Genomic DNA, 19,835 nt, shown 5'->3' with positions numbered 1-19,835 from the left:
TAAACTAGCCAAATGTAATAAAAGTAGAATATATTATCTTTCGCTTTCATTAGACCACGAAAATGTTTATGATCAGCATTTAACCCAAGTAGTTATAAAATAACTAAAGCATACTTTTGGGGGAAACAAAATGTATCTCGGATTTTATTTCAATTGGAAAATTAACTGCTCACATTTTTGTGTAAATATTTAACTAAATCGCTACGTACATACATAGTTTAATACACATTAATTTAGTTTTGGTGGTTTTTGTTGTTGTAACTGTTTTATAATGGTGATATTTTCATTGACCTGCATGATCGTTCTATTCTATACACACACGGGTTATTCTTGTAGAAATTTATAGATCCGTTCATATATAAGCATTTATAAAAAGTTCGATACAATAATCTCATACATACTTGTATGATGTGGGATATTCAGTTTGTTTAATGGAAAGTTTCTGACAATGCTTTTTGAGGGGAGTGTATGCATTTTGTATGTGTGCACGCCTTCTTCTGCGCAAAGTTCCTTAGCGTAATTTGTTTAACATTAATCATTACGGTTCCATTAAGTAAAGCACACCAAGTTCTGTTGCAGTCTCTCTTACAAAAATTAAAACAAGTAAAGGCGTAAAACAAAACTCATAGCATATAAATAAAAATGTCTAGGGCAGCGCAGATGCGGTAGGCCAGGGCAAGCAGCTTCTGGGCATCAATTCACATCCATCTCCAGCATCTTTGGGCAGCCAGGCATTCACAGCTCTTCCTCCTCTTTCTCTTGCCACACACTGCTCTCGTTCTCCGTATCACTTAGAATTTCCACGACCTCTTCCTCGCCCGTCAGCAGACCCTCTTCCTGTGGGAACCCCTTAAAGCCATCCTCCACATCTCCATCGCCTTCGGCATCGCCATCAGCTTCGCATTCATCCGCATTCTCGCTAAGCAGATTCATATCTGGCACTATGGCATCATCCGTTCCCGCCTGGACGGTATTGGTGGCTGCCAGTGAAGGAGCCACCGCGGACACGTCCATTGGCGGTAGCGTGGCCACCGGATTGAAGGGCGCATCCAAGTCCTCTAGACCACGTGGCGGCTTCAGCTTGGACAACTCCTCACGCAGGTGGCGATAGTGACGGCGCAAGACCATTGAGTTGAACGATATAGTGCGACTGGCCCTCTCGGTGTACTGCGGCTTACCCAGTTCCTCGATCCAGCCCTCTATCTGCGCGCAAATCTCCTCTCGCTTTAACCAGAAGTGCTTGTGTATGACCTAGGGTGTTCGATAAGTAATGCATGTTAGGTACAACCAGGCATTTATGAAACTTTTAAAATAAAACTTACATCTTTAAAGCACTGACTCGGACTGCGTATCTGCTCTAGCATAGCCCACCGCACACAGGCCTGATATATATTGCTGTTGTATTCACGTGATGAGTTGGTACCACTCGGAGTGCCACGACTCCTTTCAAAGCCCGGCTCATTGAAATAGGGCTCGGGCACGAGGATCAGAGACTGGATAGAGACGAGTACCTGGAGGAAGCTGGAGGTCTGTGCATTCCATTTTTCCTCAGGCCGGCCATGCCAGGTGTTGAGAACTGACAGGCAAACTTTGCCGTCATTGTAGAGGTTTGGGTTAAAGCGCACGGAATGACGACCCGTGGTCTCCAGATTGATGAGCATGGGCTGGTTAGGGTAGTCCGGTGGAAAGAAGACATCGAACTCAAAGCACCCGTTGGCGTAAGGCGTGTCCGCCGGCCCAGTTATGAGAACCTGTTTGTGTTTTCATGTGAAAAAACAAAACCATTTAATTTTGTAAAGAATTTAAACAACTTTCAACCTACCTTCATGATATCCAATCTATCAGTATCACAGCGCACAAATACAGAACTACTAAAGCTGAGGGGCAGGCTGGTGGACAGTGTAACTGCCTCCTGGGCGAGTCGCTTGACCCGTGACGGATGGTAGCGATCGCCGGCGAGCCGCACCATCTTTTCGAAGTGGTGCGAGACCACAAAGCGGAAACTGTTGTTGTCCGACTCAACAATCATGTCAAACGTATCGAACTGGCGCTTCTTCATTAGCTCCAAGTAGCGCTGTTCAATTGACTTGCTAAGCGGCTCTAGCTGTGCGCTGCCGTCTTCGTTGGTGTGCAGCATGTTAATTAGCGCATCCGCATCTGTGGTTTTCTGCACCAGGACACTGGTTTCATGGATATCCGGAATGAGCAAAGCTAATCCTTCATCGTCCCCATCATCGATGTTAAAGGTCAACTGATGAGTCTGGCCCTTAATGTTCGACTTCTTGTTAACTCTGTGAAAATGGGTTTGTTTATCGATCAATAATTTTAAAAATTTAACGTTTACTTACTTTAACCGTTTGGCGTAGGTATCCACACAGGTCTTCATGTTTGTGAGTAACTCCACTATGGGTGGCGTGCTCTCTCCGCTGCCACTGGCCGAAGGTTGGAGCAACGAGACGAGCATCTTGGATAGCGATAGGGCACGCAGAAGTTTGAGTATGGCACGGTATAGCGGAATGTGGCGCGTGATATCAAGCACTGAATCGTTGCGCAGATAGGAGCTGAGGGCAGGGATTAAGCAAGACTGCTGCAATAGGGTTTGGAAGATGGGCGGCAACTCGCCGGTGACATCTCTGACATCATGATAAGCTAGGATGTCCTCTCCGCACATGTCACTTGGGATGCAGTCACCCGGATTTATATAACTCGCCAGAACAAGCAGCAACACTGTGACATGCTCCTCCTCGCTCTTTTGCCGAAGTAGCGCCTGCTCCACATTCCACGACTGAGTGGTAGAACCGGTACCGAAACCAGTGCCCTTGGCCCAGTACATGTGGCTTTTGTCGTCCGACGTGGCACTAGGTGTGACCTCCTCTGGAGCATTGACTTTGGTACCGCTAACACTTCCGTTTCCGCTTCCATTGCCAATGGTGCCGCTACCACTACTAGTTCCACTTGGTGAGGGTTCGCTAATCGGTGCTCCAATCCTGTTGTTGTGCGACTGATGCGAGAAAATGCCGAGGCAGTTAAGCACTAGATGCATGGCCCCCACTTCGATAACCACACGACGTAGCAGAACACCGTCGTCGGTGGACAACGGCACACTGTCAAGAAGCTGACGGAAGACCTCGAAGGGCAATGTAGGCAAGGAGGGTGCCAGCGACAGACTGTATATATCATCTGCAACAGAGAACAACGGTTAGTCAATGAATTAATGTACCACTCCTTTGACTTACTGCCTTCGCCATCTCCCGTGACTCCGAGCACCAAGCGGAGAAGGCACTGCGCTCGCATCTTATCTCGCAGCAAGACATCCGAGTAGGCGGGCAGGCGCAGGAATAATCCAAATGCGGCCAGCGAGTGCTGTGGCACCGAACTGACCGTTGCCTGCTTAGCTGCTGGCTCACAGATAGTGTCCTCCAAATCCTCGTAAATCTCGTCGTTCGGCTCCAGCTTCACCCAGTCAGAGAGCGGCGGACTTTTCTCCTTTTCGCTAACCACCAAGGTGGTCTTGCGACCAGAGTGTTCCGGATATACAGTGGGCAGGTAGTGAGCGAGTAAAGATAGACCACCGCTGCTGGAAAATCGTTGCAGTGGTGATGGCAACGGCTCAGTGCAAGCAGCTTTCGTCTTCTTCGCCTCGCTTGTGTCATCAGCGCGCTGTTGCGGCACCAGGTCAAGCGATATGCAAGGCGTCGACAGAGAATGTCCCGCATTCTGAAGCGAGGCCAAAACCTGCGAGATGGTGGCATCTCCAGCCAGAAGAATATCAGAATACTCTGGTATGACCAACTGGTTTCCATTGGCGGCATTTGCCGATTGCAGCAAGAACTCCTCCACGTTGAATATATCTGTAAGAGATTATATTGTTTAGATTGCATTTCATGTATAACTAGGGAGTACTCACTGGACGGCAAGTTCGTTGAGCTGGTCTGAGTCTCCTTGTCCTTGTTCATGGCTGCTTGGTTTTTGGCATCTTTTATGCGCTTGTCCTTGGCAGCGACAGCAGCTCCGACGGTAAGGAACTCCATGCTACCCGCTTCTACGTTGTTAAAGTTTAGGAAGCTGCTTTTTTCCATTTTGCTCTCACTTGATTTGGCAGTCGCACTCGACACGCCACTGCTCGAGGCCGAAGCCTCGCCAGCTCGTTGATCTGTTGGTTGTTGATAAACTAGATTACTATACACTACGGGGGTGAAAACCAAAAAAAAAGTAAAGAAATAAAATAAATTAATTAGAGGAACCAAAAAATAAAGGTAGGTTAAACCAAATAACAAGGCAGATACAAGTAAATGGTGAAATCTTGCAAAAAAAAATAACTCACCACTAACGCAATTCTGCATAATCTCTTGGCACGTGGTGCTGGTGGTCACGGTGAATAGCATATGGTGGGCGCTGCTCCTCTTGGCCGGATGATTGTTGACGGCTGCTACGGGTAAGCTAGTACTGGCACCACTTGAAGTCCCGCCCAAGATGGCGGAGAGGGTATCCCTACGTTGCAAGGGCTGCTGACTTCTCACAGAGACGGTGATGTGTTCGTTCTCGAGGAGGAGCTGCAGCACCAGTTGTCTTGTAAATCCAGATATAGTTGGTCGAACTCCATGCGAAGATCGTAATGGCTTGCAAATTATGGCTCCAATGAGCAGCGATGTAAGAACTTCCTGGTTTCCGGGATGGCAGGCGCTGACCCGCGTGAAAAAGTTGATAGTGGCCCGCTCCAGGCGGATAAACGATTGTTGCATGGGCAACGTCTTGCTGAACTGGGCGGCATGTGTGTTGCAAAGCAACTGCAGCAGAGGCTTCCAAAATACGGATCCCTGCATAGTCCCTAGCCAATCTCGCATTGGACCTTCGGCACAACATTCGGCAAAGAAATCTAGCACTTTGGGCACATTGGAGCTACTTAGCAGTGGAGTATTATTACCCACACTTGCTTCGGCCTTGTCAAAGTCCGTAAGCGACGAATCCTCATCATCTGCTGCAGCGGCGGCCTGATTGTTGGCTAATGTTTCGTCTTCCGCCACAGTGACTGTGGCTGCAGAAGCTACTGGCTCCGATCCTGGCAAGAGGTGCATGCAGTACTCGTAAATAGCGTGGGCCAATAGCTTCGGAAGTCCGGAGTCCAGCATCTGGTAAACTGCTGCCGGAGACTGGCAGGCCAAGGCTAGAGTCTTCAGGAATGTTGGACGCTGAAGCAGAACACTAAGGTTTTCGCTACCCTCACGGCGGAACCAGGCGCTACCACTTTGCACTTTGCTGTCGTCAGTCTGACCGCGAGCTGGAGGCTCCAGTTTTACTCCCAGCTTGACCAACAGCTGGTTAAACAGTTCTGGCTTAATGAAGCACAACGCACACAACAAGGAGTCGAAACTGCTCTTCAGTGGTTCATCGTGCTCCAGCGAAGACACCCATTCAAAACAGGTCTCGAACAGCGAAGAGGAAATGAGGAGCGGTAACTCAGGCAGGTGCTGCTGGGTATGCACTTTCCACAGAATCGAAGCAATCACCTTTACGAATCCGCTTTGTGGATTATTACAGCGCGCCTGCTTGCTGTAGTTGTCGTGCAGTTGCATCACCCAGTCGATAAGCACGCGCAGTTTGTCCAATAGGTGCTCCGTTGATCCGGTAACCACTTCGTGTATGAGATCGCACACCGCATCGCTGGAGAGTTTAAAAACTGTAAAAAAGTTTTGGAATTAGTTCAGATATATAACAAAAATTGTGTCCCTGGAGCCAATAAACTTACCTTGCGGAGTGGTGTGCCACAGAAGCGTCCTGAGAAGCTGCAAACTGATCTCGTGGTTGTAAGCACTCAATTTTAACAGAATGGTCTCCAGGTGTTGCTGGGCTAGACTTGGAATCATTGGCATTATGTTTAGCAATGAGCAGCAGGCCTCTAAAAAGCCGGGATATGCAGCCGGATAGGCGGCGATCAGATCAGCCAGCTTACTGTCTGGTTGTAAAGCGGCCACGTGGAAGCAGCGCGACAGAATGCGAACCCAGCCAATGCTTGTCTTTGCAAAAGCATCATCCTCAAGCATGGAATCTGCATCCATTGAGGCTAAAGCTGCCGTTTGCAGCGGCGAGGAGCACGTCGCTAGGGAGTCGATGAACGGGCTCGGTGAGCGAAGACCATGCATGCGATTCCCGAAGATGGTCTGACCAAGCACTGCGATTTGTACGAGACCCACATTTCCACAGTCCTTGGGTCTGGAAAACGAAATAATAGATAGATAATAAGATTTAAAATAATACAATTTTCAGTTGAAACTTACTTGTACAGCCTCAGAACAATGCTGGTGGCCACCTCCGCCTTGGCCAGCTTGAGCCTAATGCAGGTCAGACCAGTGGTGGCCATGGGAGCACCCACTGGGATCGACCCAAGGCCGTAATCTCTGGACAGTTCTAGAGCCACCGCCGAGGGACAGGATGCCAAGCTAGTTGTGTGCGGCACCAGCTGCACCTCTTTCAGCAAAATCGCTGTGGGCAACGTTATGGTCAGATCCACATGGGTCTCATTTGGATAGAACATATAGCTCCAGGCTGGCGATCGCGGTCTTCGATGTGAATTATTTGGATTTGATATTAGAACCTCGGCACTTTGTGCTGCGTCGTTTTCGGAGACAATATGCGAGAAAGGTGCAAAGTTGATCAGACCATCATACTGAGCAGCACTTCTCGGCGGCTGTGCTGCCGTAGCACATGCTGTCCCCGTACCAGTCGTTGTCTTTTTGCACGCACTGCTTGCCGCCACATGACTGTTACGCTTAAAGCGTGTATTGCGCGTCAAGTGCTGCATAATCAGCGAAATCTGTCAACGTAGAGTAAAAAAATTAGTTTTCTGGAAACAAATTACACTGTTATCTTACCAATCCGGGTTGCATGTTGATGATAGTTTTATTGAGTCGCACCAAGTTGTGACATATAATCTGAATTCCACCCAATTGGGTGAACGTCTGCACTGCCGCTGTTACCTCCAGGACCTTTGAGATGTACCAGAGGAAGGGTTCAGACAGCGGCAGACGCGGCAGCGTTGCATTTCTCTGAATAGTGGCTGTCGATCGAAAAAACGTCAGAATTTAATACCCAGAAACAATGTTAACAAGGCATAGGCTTACTTTCTTCAAGATATTGGCAAATGGGCGCCACAACAAGCCGGGGATGCGAGGCCTTGTCGTTGAGGGTAATCATCAAACTAAAGACGGCGTCTGCGATTGTCTGCGGGTCATCCAGAATCATATTGGACTTCAGGGAAAAGAAACAGCCAGAGGACATCATGGTGAAGGTGTTTGTCGAGCACTGGGAGAGCGTTCCAAAAAGTCGCTTCATTGTTGGGAAATGGCGGAGTACTAAAACGGGAGTTATTAATTAAGGAATAAATACGTATAAGCACAATAATTTTAGACCTACCCCAATCTGCAATGCAAGGCACTTTGCTGCGATGTCCTTCCGTGTTTAGCTGCTCCGCCTTAGTCTCATCCGTTTGGCTCTGATTGGAAAGCTCCTCCTCCTCGGGAATGGTAACCTCCTGCAGAAAGGATATGCAAATGTGAAAGGTTTCATAACATTTTGTACGGGGACATACACTCGGTTGCCTGGGCATCTCTGTCAATACCATGTGTGACGATAGTTTGAGCAAATTTATAATAAGGGAGTTGTCGCAGATAGTGGCATTCTGCTTGGCGGGATTTTCCGAACCCAGAACGTTGGCAAACAGATTGCTAAAATTGTTGCCGGCTGTGCTGTTTTCATTTCCACGCTGACACTGTATTTTCTCGCCATTGGATATGTTGTTGTACACCAGGAATGCTAACGAAATAAAGAGCTCAATAAAAAATTATTTGGCGGAAGAACTTTAACTACTTACAAACACTTTCTGTGATCTTAAGGGCAATGTTGAGATCCCCCTTATCATTGGGCATCATGAGCAGATCACGAACCAGCTGATTTTGAGCATCGATGGGACCCTGCTGGTTGCTAATAGCGCCACCAGGCTGCACCAACTGGAGGACAACATGCAACAAAATGTCCTTAAGTCGGCGCTTGCAAGGAATGCCACTCGTTTCGCTTTTGCTGTGCAGCCAGAGCAGTAACTCGTGCAGGTGCTTACAAATGGTTGGTCCAGCCTGGTGAAAGATTTATTTATTTTGTTAGTCGCTTCAGTTGTACCATAAAATCAGCTAAATAACTTACGCATCGGTTGGTGATGATAGATGAGCTCATGCCATAACCGGAAAAGAACCGCAGCAGCATTTTCTCAAAGTTTTCATCATTAACGATAGCCTCGTTGATGCGCGTACAGTCCGCATCCTCTCCAATAGGCAACGAGTTGCAAGCGAGGAACAGACACTGGAAGCCCAGACACCAGGTCCGCAATTTTATATCATTGTGCCAAGCCAAAGCCAGGAGCAATCCCTGCACCGCATTTGCTCCAAACGGAATTTTCGGGACATCCGAGTGAGTGATGCCACTGGTGTATGGCTTGTCCGAGAGCTCGCAGTTTAGAGTGAGCCACATCTGCAACACCTGCTCTAAGTGCACCCACGTGTCTTCATAGTGCAAGTCCGCCAGGATGGAGTCAAAGACCTTTTTAAACATCACATAGGTATTGCGACCGTTGTACTCCGTGCCTGACCAAAGCTGAGTCAAATATTCTGGCCAAGGAGCAGCCTCGGGTGGTGGAGAGACAAACTCATTGGTCAACACCTGGGGAAGCGATGAATAGAGATCCAGGGATGTGCGATTTGTTAGCCTTCTAAGCTGCGTTTCTACGTGCAATTCCAGGCCCACGTCCAATCGTGAGTCCAGAGCAATGGAGATGGACTTGCAGAAGAAATTAAAGGTGTTCTTGCACAGGGCGTTACTTTCTTTCTTGGTAACTGGCTTCGTTCTTTCAATCATGTCAATGTCGTTCAGCATTTCATCGAATTCCGTGTCATCGCATTCAATTAATGACGGAAGATAATTATATTTAACGGCTGCAATTAAAAATTGAGTATATGATTAAAATCTATAGCTGTTGGTATTCTTATAAATTTGCAGGATACGGGTAGGAAAATCATACGTAATGGGGGTTTAACTAAAAGCGTAGCTATGGGGGAAATATTCTTGTACCAGGAACCGTAAATGGTTAAGATGATTCATTACAATTGTTTAAATTATATTTGGAAAATTTACGGTCCCCACACACAGAATATGTGGTAGTCAGGACATCGAACTATATTCCTTGCATATATACCAGGCTGGGTTCTACGGTTAAGAAAATTACTATGATTACCCTCTTGATAAAATTCTCTTGCTGTCGGCATCAGCGTCTCAAATAGTGCCTCAGTACACGAGGAAGCAGTGGCTAAAAGATTGAAAAATTCATTGGAAATTCTTTACAACTCTTGATATGGGTACACACAATGTCCGTGATAAGAATTATCTACGGAGAAACCGTAGTAATGTTTACCTCTGCAAATGTTTTTGTGGGTACTATATTGTGCACAACTTTTTGTATTCATTTAACAATAAACGCTTTTGATTATTTGCATAAATATAAAAGCCTTTAGCCTAACTACGGGAGCTTGGTAATCACTTACAAGTGTAGTCGCTGAAAAGATCTCGTGTTTCTTGCACAGCAGCTTCCATGGTACGAGGCGTGTCATTGGTGGGTGTGGCATCATTGTCCCGGAACTGCTTGTCCGCATCCAAAAGATCCTGCAATGATAATTAGTATTTATTAAAGAACTACAACACCAGTGGTTTTCTGTTTTTATTTTTAAAAAAGTGATTTATATTATTATCAGGACGGCTTGATGAGTTCGATATTGCACTTACTTGCAGCAAACACGTAATGGCATGAACAGCCCAGGGCTGCTGCTGATCATTCCACACGGATAGACGTACGAGCTGCTCCAGCTGGGCGGTGGTCACAATTTTACACAGCTGTACAGACGGTCGGCAGGCAGCCACCAAACGGGCGATGACCTTGCAGGTGAGCAGAAACTGATCCATATTGCAATCGAAGTCCATTTCAAGCAACAGGGCAAAGAGACCACGAATAACCACCTTTATGTTGGCCATTCGAAGCGTTTTCAATCCCTTGTCAAAGTTGCTGTCGCGTTCGCCATCGGAACCCGGCACGGCCTGATGCTTTGGGGACGATGAGGAAGCCCCACTCTTTGTTGCATTGCTACTCGAACTTGTAGCACCACCCACACACAGGCTAGAGGATCCCAAATTGATCTTGCCACCTGTGGAGGTCGACTTGGTCGGTCCAGTGCCCTTTGATTTCGTTGACAGCTCCATGAAAATGCCTGGATGCTAAAGATAAAACCAACAATTATGGGTGGTCGATCACCATATAAAATGAATAAGTAAACTCACCTCATTCTGTATCATGTAAATCTTCTTTCCCCAATCTGTGTAAGGCTGCACTGAGTACTTGTTTTGCTGAATGATGCGTTTCTTAAAGCATCGCAGCTGCTTGCTGTTGGGAGTATTACTAGGTCTGGTCTTGGTAAAATCGCTCTCGCAGCTCATAAAGTCCCAGCGAGCTGCTGCTGCAATAATTGAAATATGATTTTCCATTATTCTTTTATAAGATGTGATTTGGTGCACTTACATTTATCCTTGCGCTCGTTGTCATCCAGGCACACTGAAAGAAACAGAAGCAGCCAGGTAATTAGCTGCAGGTCAGATGTTGTGCCCATGGCGGCATTGCGATCAGCAGCGTTAGCCGATGTGCTGGGCTGCTCCGACTGGTATTTGTAATGCGGCGAGATGGGGGCCAGCAGCTTGACAAGAGTCTTAAGCACGGCATCGATTACTATGGAGCGGCAGGCGCCCATAGCAATGCTTCGGCGTCCCAGGTAGGTGAGCAAAAAGAATATGCTGTAACAATATCGAAGATTAATTTCGTCCTACTCTCTTTATCAAGGTTCTCAACACTTACCGATCCTGGGGGAAAGCTTTGCAATTCTGGGCAGAGAATAGGCTGCAAAAGGTGTCGGCGAGAAAGTCACCCCACCACGTCTGGAAGCAGCACATACGCACAAGCAACGAGCATGTGGCCAACTGCAACTGGGCATCACCGTAAACAACCAGAGCGTTGAAGAGCGCCTTCGCCGTGGCGGCATTGAATCTCTGATGAACGGGCAGAATGTTCTTGATGCCATACTCGATGGAAAAGTGCAGAAGCACCTCCACCAGACTCAGACTAAGCACACGCAACTTGTCCCTTGAGGCAGCGCGCAGGGTATCCTCCGTTAGGGGAATAGAATGCCCCGGAAGAGGCGTTGTAGTCAACGAATTAGGGGAGAGAGCTCGTTCCAAACGGAGCACCACGTTACGAATAACATTGATCTGATACTGCAGAAGCATGCATTCATCGTACAGTGAGACCACCTTATTGTTGTTATCCAGTCCACTTAGCTCCTCATCACGTTGCTTATTGATAAAGGCCTGTAGATGAGCCACATTGGACAGCTCACTATTTCTCATGGGAGCCAGCAGATCCATCAACTTGCAGCTAGCCAGGCTATAACGGCAGTGGACATCCTCGTACAGTGCATTTAGCGACTTTAATTGCGACTGAAGACTGTGTGTGGGCTGCTTTATGTACTTCATAAGCTGGTCCCCATATCCGTCGTGCTCCAGCACTACTGGATGGCCAAAGAACCGCCCCAAGGGCACTTTGCACTTGGTGGTCGACATACCGATACGACCTATAATGGTCAACTTTAGGTACCGGCAAATTGGCGCCGGCTGAATGTCGCTGAGCACAAGCGTTTTAGTTTGAATGTCGTTCACCTGCACCAACCTCGTGCAATCGGTCTCCTCGTCAAAGCACCAGATATCAATATTAAGGGAAGTCAACTCATCGCAGGCGGGAATCACCAAATCTGTTAGAAGAATATGCTGTCCAAAGTCTAGAACCACAAATCGCCTTGCACCCGAATGCATGCGATCGATGACGATCATCTGCTTCGGCGGCGGAGTGATTAATTTGTGCCAAGCAATCGGCTGGCAAGGATTGGCGTTTAAGCTCTCCGTGATCTTCTCGCTCTCCGCGGCATCGTCAAGTATGCCATCACCTGTTGATGTGGTCTGTTGTGACAAGTTGGGGTCGGAAGTAGTCTCAGAGCATTCGATGGGAGCTTCCACCTCCAAATTAAATGGCGGCGTTTTGTTACCGTCCCAGTTGTCCAGTTTGCCAAAGTCATCGAATGAAATGTGCTCATTGATCTTCTGTTGCATGTAGCTTTCAAGTAGCGTTAGCTTCGGCAAAAACTTTGCAATAGTTAGTTTGTCCAACATGTCCGCTTTTTCTTTTTTAACCTCCTCTTTCAAGGTCTGTTTAACAGAGTTTGATAGCGAAGACCCTACTAAAAAGATAGGTCAAATAATAAGTTTGGCATTTATCGTAATGGAAATAACTTACATGTTTTATCTTTGAAGCCATTGACCAAGCCAAAAGCATCGTAGTCGACCTTTCCTTGTTTTTCCTTCATTTCCTCTACCAGACACTCCACATCATTGACCAAATCATTGAGCTAGTGAATATTATAATAATATCATAATTCTTTATCATTAGTTTTAGGCATACCATTTCCTCTCCTTTCTCCTTTGCCACCACTTGCTTTGGCATCATCATCACATCCTCAATTACCACGTTGGCAGCAGAGTTACCTCCCACGCTATCGATATTGTCGATGCGAGTAGCCTCGGAAGTTTGGACGCAGTTGAAGTGCAGCTGAACCACCTCTAGCAACCCACGGAGTTGGTTACTGATGCTCTTTCCTCGGATCAGATATGGAAATGTCCGGAAGTCTACGCCATCTGCAAAAAAAAAATATTGCTATTAACTGGAAACAGAGATGTCATTATTTAAACTGCTACCTATGGAGCTCAATCGCTTGATGTCTAGACCAGTCACTGGCAGAATTGTGGAACTGCTGCGTATCACATTGGTTAGGGCCACCGATGAACCGGGACCTTGTCTGCTGACGTTGGGGAAGTCAAAGTCAAAGATTTCCGGCTCAAAGGGATAGCCGTAGAGTCCGAATCGCGTGCTTAACAGAGCACAGTGGGGGTCCCAACGCTTGTCGATTTCGCCGGCAATCTCTTTTAGCAGACTGATCGCCTGCTCAGAGATGCTGTTGTGGGACTCGGCGGTGGATGTGGCGCAGGTTAGCATCATATACCAGCGCACAACGCTGCCACACTGAGCGCGCGGTAGCTCCGGAAAGGTGTTGGCAATCGCCGCTTTGAAGCTATAGTCCAGCGTCGTGTGGTCCTGCACCTCAGCCGGCAGATTGGTTGCACCCCTGCAAGTTAATTAATGGATAAATTAAGTATTTTTACTGGCAGTTCGATAATAAATGGTACGTTACTTACTCTGTCAACATGATCAGCAGTTTCACACATTTGTGGGCCGTACTACGTTCGCTGTAGATAACGCAGTTCCGCAGCAATTGCTCGATATGCTTCTCAGCCAAGGAAATGCACTCGAACTGCTGCGCCAGCAAATCTTGTATGCTAGCTGCCGTTTGTTTATTAATCTGATCCTTGAGCCGCTCCGACTTGGGTGACCGAAAACGGTTCAGTCTGATGAAGCAAATCCAATTGAGTATATCAAGTGCGAGGTTCTTGGCCAACGGGCTGGAAGCCGGATCACTAGCGATGCGCAGCAGTTGCACCAGCAACACGTTGCTCTCCAACATGGCGATGCGCTGCATCCGTCCATTGCTGATTCGACTGTGAGACTTGACGGCGCGCACACTGATGGAAATCTCGTGTAACCAGTCACAGCCTACAAAGAGAAACAGAAAGAATAAGGACCAACTTGACAAGAATTCTCGACCATCTGATGGAGATGCAACGGCATGAAGTACCTTCCCTACTGGGCAGTTGCTCGGCCCTGCGTCCAACAGAGGGAGCAACTGCAGCTGACTGGCTTTGGGTCTTGTTTTTTAAGATCTTGGCTACAAATATCTGTTGATTTTCTTGGGCTTTGGGTTTGTTTACTTGTATAATTTTAACGCAAGCGTTTTTTGCCGCTGGAAATACTTTAAGGACGGCTGTCTTGACCATACGGATTATATTTTCCAAAATAAAGGGGTTTCTAGAGACCTTGTTACGTTCCACCAATTCCTCAACTTGATGCGGTCGCTTGTGCCGCGTTGGAGAAGCTGCAAAATGGGGCGACATGGACTATAAACGACTTCAAGACTGTCTGCATAAAAAGCTTAATCCTCACTGAAACTAGTTCTGACCCGACTTATAAACCTTATAATATTCAATTGACTTAAAAAAATATAAGCATGGCAAGAAAATATAAATCGACTACATTTAAAATATAAATAATGTGGTTTCTTATATTATATTGGTCAAAACGAAGTTGGGTTAGAATAAGTATTAAGAAAGCAAATAACAAAGATGTTAGACCAAATTGTATCGTTATAGTAATCAAAAGTATGTTTACGCTCCAAAACAGACTCCCCATTCTCTAGCCTACATACCTCTAGTCTTGTTCTGGCCATCTTTTGACGGATCGGACACTGTTTTGATGTGGAGCAAGAAGTTTCTAGTGCGTGTCTTAAATAGTTTTGGGGATGTGAGCGTGGCGGTGCCTCCCTGATCACACAGATCAATGCATGAGGAGAGTTCAATGGGACCGGCCAAAACTTCCGCATTGTGGGCTAGTAAATACTCCTCACTTAGCACGGGATTTTCGTTGGCAACTGGAAGAAAGATAGAAACATTGTTAAGAAACTGCAAACGCTATTTGTGATTAAACTTACTATATGAGAGATCAATGTTGTCATCGATGACATTCGGCTTATAACTGGAATGAGGTCCCTTCATTCGGTACCCAAATCCGTTGGTATTTTGTTTCAGTAACGTAACCTGAATCGCTGCAGGGTTTGAGCATTGCTGGTAAACCGTAAACTTCAGATCGATATGTCCCAGAGATACGGGTTGGGCCAAGTTCAGCTCTATAATGTGCTCGTCCCAGGTGGTTCTAAAAATCAAAAATTATTTGTAGGACAAATATAAGCTTGATTATTTCTGTTAAGTACTCACGCATCGTTGTGAAGACGCCAGGTGCGAGTAAAATCACGTTCGTCGCCACCGTGACGCATGTTTTGTGACTGTTTCCGTTGCTTCTGCACCTGTCCAAGATCGTTCCAACAACTGGGCACTTCAGCTGAGTAGACGGTTAGCTTATCATCGAATTGAGTGAGTGCGTAAAAGACTTTTAGGTCTTCGAGTGAGAGGTCGGCCGTCTTGTAAGCGAGCAGGTTGGCATTGGTGGCTGCTGCAGAAGCTGCCGATGGCGAAGTTTGGACGTGCGCACCCTGAGCCGCGCTGGAGGAGTTCGGGACTGCCGCGGCCTCACTGCCAACATCCACGCAAATAGATTCGTTGGCGAGTAGGGTCTTCCCTAGCAGATCTGTTCCGCCTAATTGGCGAGCCCCATCCGTGACACTTACATCCGCTGCCTGTGTAAGCGTGGTACTGCAGTCATCGTCCATTTCCAGAAGTTCGTCTCCAGAATCATTCTCCCCCTCGCTTAGCGAGTAGAAGAGCAGGCCGCCTTGGCGAGAGCAACAGCACAGCCTATCCAAGTTCCGGCAATAAACCACAGACTCGAAGTGCTCGCCTTCCTCCTCGATCACCATTGTACCTTGGAAGTCAGCGAGAGAATAAATCTCCACGGTGCCATCTGCACACACCACACATATGGAGCCGGCATCCTTGTGTTCCGGAGAAGAGTTGAAATGGGGCAGAATGCACAGTTGCTTGGGGAACTTGGCCCTACTGAAAGTCATGGCCAGGGTGTAGTCGTTGGATATTTCAGTGTCATCGTAGTCGAACACTAAGAGCTGAGCTGCTACATTCCCTTCGGCATTGTTATCTGAACAGGTAAAAATTAAATTAATTTTTATTCGTAATTAAATAAGAGATTTTTCTCGTACCTGTCTCCATTGACTCGTCTGTCCGCTGCTCCTCATCCTCTTCCTCCTCCTCCTTGGCCACGGTGGCCATGATGATTTTGCTGCCTTCTGCCTCCGGCGCCTTGGTACGCAGCAATTTGACCAGCAGCTGGTTGCACTTAGGAGTAGTCGGCAGAATTTCGGCAATTTCGATAACCTCCTGGGCCATATGGGTCACACCATTTACCCCACTGCTGGCACCATCTAAAGCGTTCATGCGCTTCACACTTGTCCAGCTCTCAACTACACAGTCTATCTCTTCGGTGGCGGTCATTTTGTCGCTGGTGCTGTTAGTGCCTCCGTTGATCATTATGTTATTGTTATTATTAGAGGAATTTCCGCCAAGGGAATTCGCCTCGTTGTTGTTGTTATTATTATTATTGTTTTGGTGAGTCATCTCCGCATCCTCGACCAGCTTATCAATCACGTTGCCCATGCCAAGATTGCTAACATTCACCGTATTCGATCCTACCATCAAACTGAGTGGCTCTTCCAGATTGTGATCCAGTATCTGAGACAAGGTGCACAAATCGAAATCATACAGAACAGAGGCATCGTCGGTGTTTTGGCTAACTCCATTATTCTTGTTATAGGTCATCAGAGCAGACACAAATCCATTGCTATCAAAGCCATCGGCAAACTTCTCGTATGGGGTCATAGCCTTGTTATCATCATCCTTGGACTCGAGATTCACTTGGGTCACGGTGGCATTGTTTTCGGCGGACACTGTAGCGAAATAAATAGTTTAATTATGATAGAATGATTTAAGTTTATACAGGGTTATCAACAAAAATTTTAATTCTAATCGTACCGTTGACCATAGGAGATGAAGACTTCATCAGTTGTCCTCCAACGCTAGACACGCTGCCGCTATCATTGCTGACGCTCGCTGAGGTCTCACTGTTGCGGTCCACCTCCACGATGTTAAGCACTACCATCCGCAGGGCCAACTCTCCGCTGCTCTGGCGCACGCTGACGCCCAGAACAATCTTGGATCCAACAACGCCGGCCCGAAGCGTGGACGTGGAGGTGATATGCTGGGCATTCACACTGCCAAACTTTCCACTAGACACAGCATTCAATCCTGAGTGGCATCCCGCTCCACTGCTGCTTCCTGAGCCGCCATAATTTGCCGCCGAGTACACATAGTTCACCTTAGTGCGAGCTCGCGCATTCGGTAGCACACAAATGGCAGTAACCCTCGCCCACTCGAAGCTCTCCTCGAAAAGGTAGTTAAGCAGTGTCGGAACATGAAAGCTGTGCATTAGCTTCAAATGGCGTTCAATACTCCACACGCTCAACTCTCCCGTCTGCGAGCAACTGGTGCAGAGCACGTTCGCGTAATCACTGTTGGAAATGATATCGAAACCTAGTCCTGGTGCTGGTAAAGCGGGATTGGTGGCGTAAGTTATGGACAGCGGGACATTCTGTGTGTATTCGCCCTTGACAAATGGACACAGTGGCGAGTGCCTCTCATGCTCGCTCCACGGCTCATCCGTCTTCTCCCAGCACACAAGACACACGTTACAGGTGAAGCACATGGCGCGATCCTCGCCAGATGAAGATGGCTGATGGTAGAACCCGGCCTGAGCCATCTGATCGGGCAGGGCCCATTTGTAGTCCATATGCGGCCACTTCTCGAACGTCTGTCGACGCACTGCCTCCGAGTGCATAAGCACGCGCTGAAAATTGCTAAAGTTCCAGCCAAAGTCCGGCACGCGGGAGCCCATCAGCATGTCGGTCAGGCGCTCATTGATGGCAGAGGCGATTGCCAGTACGGGAATGTGGCGCTCCAGGCGCTTCAGGAGGATGACCATATTATTGGATACTAGTTTTAGGCTGGAATAGGGTACCTCCAGACATATGGTATTCCACTGAAACGAGGAAAGTTGTCAGGATACAAAGTTTGGAATATTACGAAAATTAAATACCCGCTGGGCCTTAATGCCCTTCTTGGCATTCAGCTGCGCCTGGTTGATCTTCTGCGTCAGCTCATTGCTAATGTCACAGGGGCACTCCAAACCCTCACTCTCAAGTTCGGTGATGCAGTTCTGAAAGATGATCGCCTCGGACAGGATGATCTCCATCTTGATGTAGTCGTCATTTTGGCCAATTGGTGCCTGCAGAATGGTGTCCAGCAACAGGACGCCATTGTAATCGCCTCGCAATCCGAGATTGTGACCATCCCAGAACAAGATCTTGTCCTGCAGGGGCATATAACGACCATTAACGATGCTGTCGCCTGAAGAGGGAAAACCAGAGCAATGAAAACATTAGAAAGGGAATGTGAATCATTTATGCCGATTTCATCATAAGTTAATCAGCTTGGTGCCTGTGTCACCCCAGTAATTAATTCTATTGAAACCATGCAAAAAACAATTCATTTTAATAAATCAATAAATGTTTAATAAAAGTATTTATAAGTCACGGGCGGAAATCAATGTCAAATGCTAATTCATTGTGAACTGAAATCAGGCCTACAGATAACGGGACCATATCCGTGAAATTGAAGACCGGAACTTGTCCGAAAATCGTTTCCGTGGTACATGTTTGTGGTCAGCGGGGGCGAGGGGCGCCATTGAACAGAACAACTGCGTAATAGAAGCAAAACAAAAACAAAATGCGTGCAGCTAGCGGCTAATCGCAAACAATAACAAACACATTGCGATAGGACAATCTACAAGACTTCAGCTCCCGGGGGAAAACCCATGAATTGGATCGAATTATCACTTTCCGTTTAAGGATTTCCCAGAGCATTTGTTAAAAATTGATGACAAACGCATACATAAAAAACTGCCAGCACACACAGCCTCACATACAAACAAGTGGACAAGTGCAAGGCAATTACGTACAGAAGTGCAATAAAGTAAGCCATCGCTACGGCGAACTGTTAAACTATTTCAAGGGCCTAGAAGGTAAACATTTGAAATTTGTTTGTACTAAATGCACAACTAGGCTGGTAAATAATGCTAATGAAAGACAAAAATAGTGCCTTAAATCAAGTTTAAATTTGATATTTCAAATACAGCTGGAAATATAACATCTTTCCTAGAGAACTGAGCGTTGTAATTAATATTATATTTTTTGAAATTTGCTCATTTTAAATATGTAAAATCATTAATGATTTGTATAAATGTGAAATGCCTAACACAAATCGGTATTACATCGTTATTCTAGTAATGTGATTCAGCCAATTCGGATCTTCGATGAACCAGAAGACTATTGATATATTGCTGTTTTTCTCTGTGTGGGTTCTAATTCGCAGTTCTCCACTGTATTGACATTTGCGTGCGCCAGTGTGAGTGAGTGTGCCCCATTCGTGTGTGCATAGGTGTGAATATTTTTTCCCCCAGAAATCTTACCATTGCTACTAAGCTGATAGGTCTGCAGGATCACACCGGAATTGGCGTCCAGGACCTTGACCGTGCTGCCGTTGTCAAAGAGCAAAAGGACATTTAATTGCGGATGATAGACGACGTTGCGCATCTCGAAGGGTCGAGATGGAGCGCTATTACAGTCGCCCAAATCCAAGTAGCCATCTTGCTTGAGGACGCGCTGCTGGTGATGCTGCTCCGTGGCCATTCCGGAGGTGCGCCGCTGTGATTTGTGTGGTCCTGCTTCTGGTTGGGATACTCTGTACGGGTTTTTTTTCGCAATTCAATTCGGAAAATAATTGGCTGCGAAACAGAGCTCTCTGCTTCTTCTTCTTCTTCGTTTTGCCCCTTCTTCTTCTTCTACCTTCTGACAGATGTGTTTGCCATTCGATTGCCACCAATCGCCTGTGAATGTCAAAAATAAATCGAGTGCCCAGTGGGCGCGCGAGTGTAAGAGGGTGTGGCCACGTCAAGT

The 19,835-nt window shown here is 46.9% G+C and overlaps 1 protein-coding gene across 10 annotated transcripts; it reads right to left on the bottom strand.

The window, feature by feature from the left end:
* Window positions 1–404: 404 nt before the first annotated feature.
* LOC122621545 (baculoviral IAP repeat-containing protein 6) lies at window positions 405–19,757 on the bottom strand. Of its 10 annotated transcripts, none has more exons than XM_043799440.1 (33): window positions 19,349–19,757; window positions 17,918–18,228; window positions 16,798–17,860; window positions 15,969–16,712; window positions 15,073–15,907; window positions 14,790–15,010; window positions 14,508–14,729; window positions 13,881–14,177; window positions 13,384–13,798; window positions 12,886–13,313; window positions 12,593–12,825; window positions 12,428–12,539; window positions 10,940–12,371; window positions 10,610–10,878; window positions 10,372–10,547; window positions 9,823–10,308; window positions 9,585–9,702; window positions 9,278–9,349; window positions 8,194–8,978; window positions 7,868–8,126; window positions 7,586–7,809; window positions 7,411–7,528; window positions 7,119–7,349; window positions 6,870–7,054; window positions 6,276–6,811; window positions 5,747–6,210; window positions 4,325–5,677; window positions 3,908–4,186; window positions 3,237–3,851; window positions 2,349–3,180; window positions 1,823–2,291; window positions 1,323–1,751; window positions 405–1,251 (listed from the first exon to the last, which is right to left on the bottom strand). In XM_043799440.1, exons 1-33 carry the CDS (start codon window positions 19,566–19,568, stop codon window positions 736–738), a joined length of 14,949 nt encoding a protein of 4,982 aa, XP_043655375.1. In that variant the 5' UTR covers window positions 19,569–19,757; the 3' UTR covers window positions 405–735. The 10 variants fall into 10 exon arrangements, with proteins under 10 accessions (XP_043655375.1, XP_043655378.1, XP_043655377.1 ...); XM_043799443.1 differs by having other exon boundaries at window positions 3,908–4,153; XM_043799442.1 differs by having other exon boundaries at window positions 10,372–10,544.
* Window positions 19,758–19,835: the final 78 nt, after the last annotated feature.

The sequence above is a fragment of the Drosophila teissieri genome, chromosome 3R (assembly GCF_016746235.2).
Source record: "Drosophila teissieri strain GT53w chromosome 3R, Prin_Dtei_1.1, whole genome shotgun sequence".
NCBI lineage: Eukaryota > Metazoa > Arthropoda > Insecta > Diptera > Drosophilidae > Drosophila > Drosophila teissieri.
Note: the sequence above shows the minus strand (reverse complement) of the source record. Positions and strands in the feature narration are given on the sequence as shown.

Bases quoted from the DNA above. Each gene is read 5' to 3' on its own strand.
- LOC122621545 (XM_043799440.1), bottom strand. From the start codon at position 19,568: ATGGCCACGGAGCAGCATCACCAGCAGCGCGTCCTCAAGCAAGATGGC. The intron at 8,127-8,193 runs GTAAGTTATTTA...ATCTTTCACCAG, and splicing joins CTATCATCACCAACCGATGC to GCTGGACCAACCATTTGTAA. The intron at 3,181-3,236 runs GTAAGTCAAAGG...TCTCTGTTGCAG, and splicing joins CACGGGAGATGGCGAAGGCA to ATGATATATACAGTCTGTCG.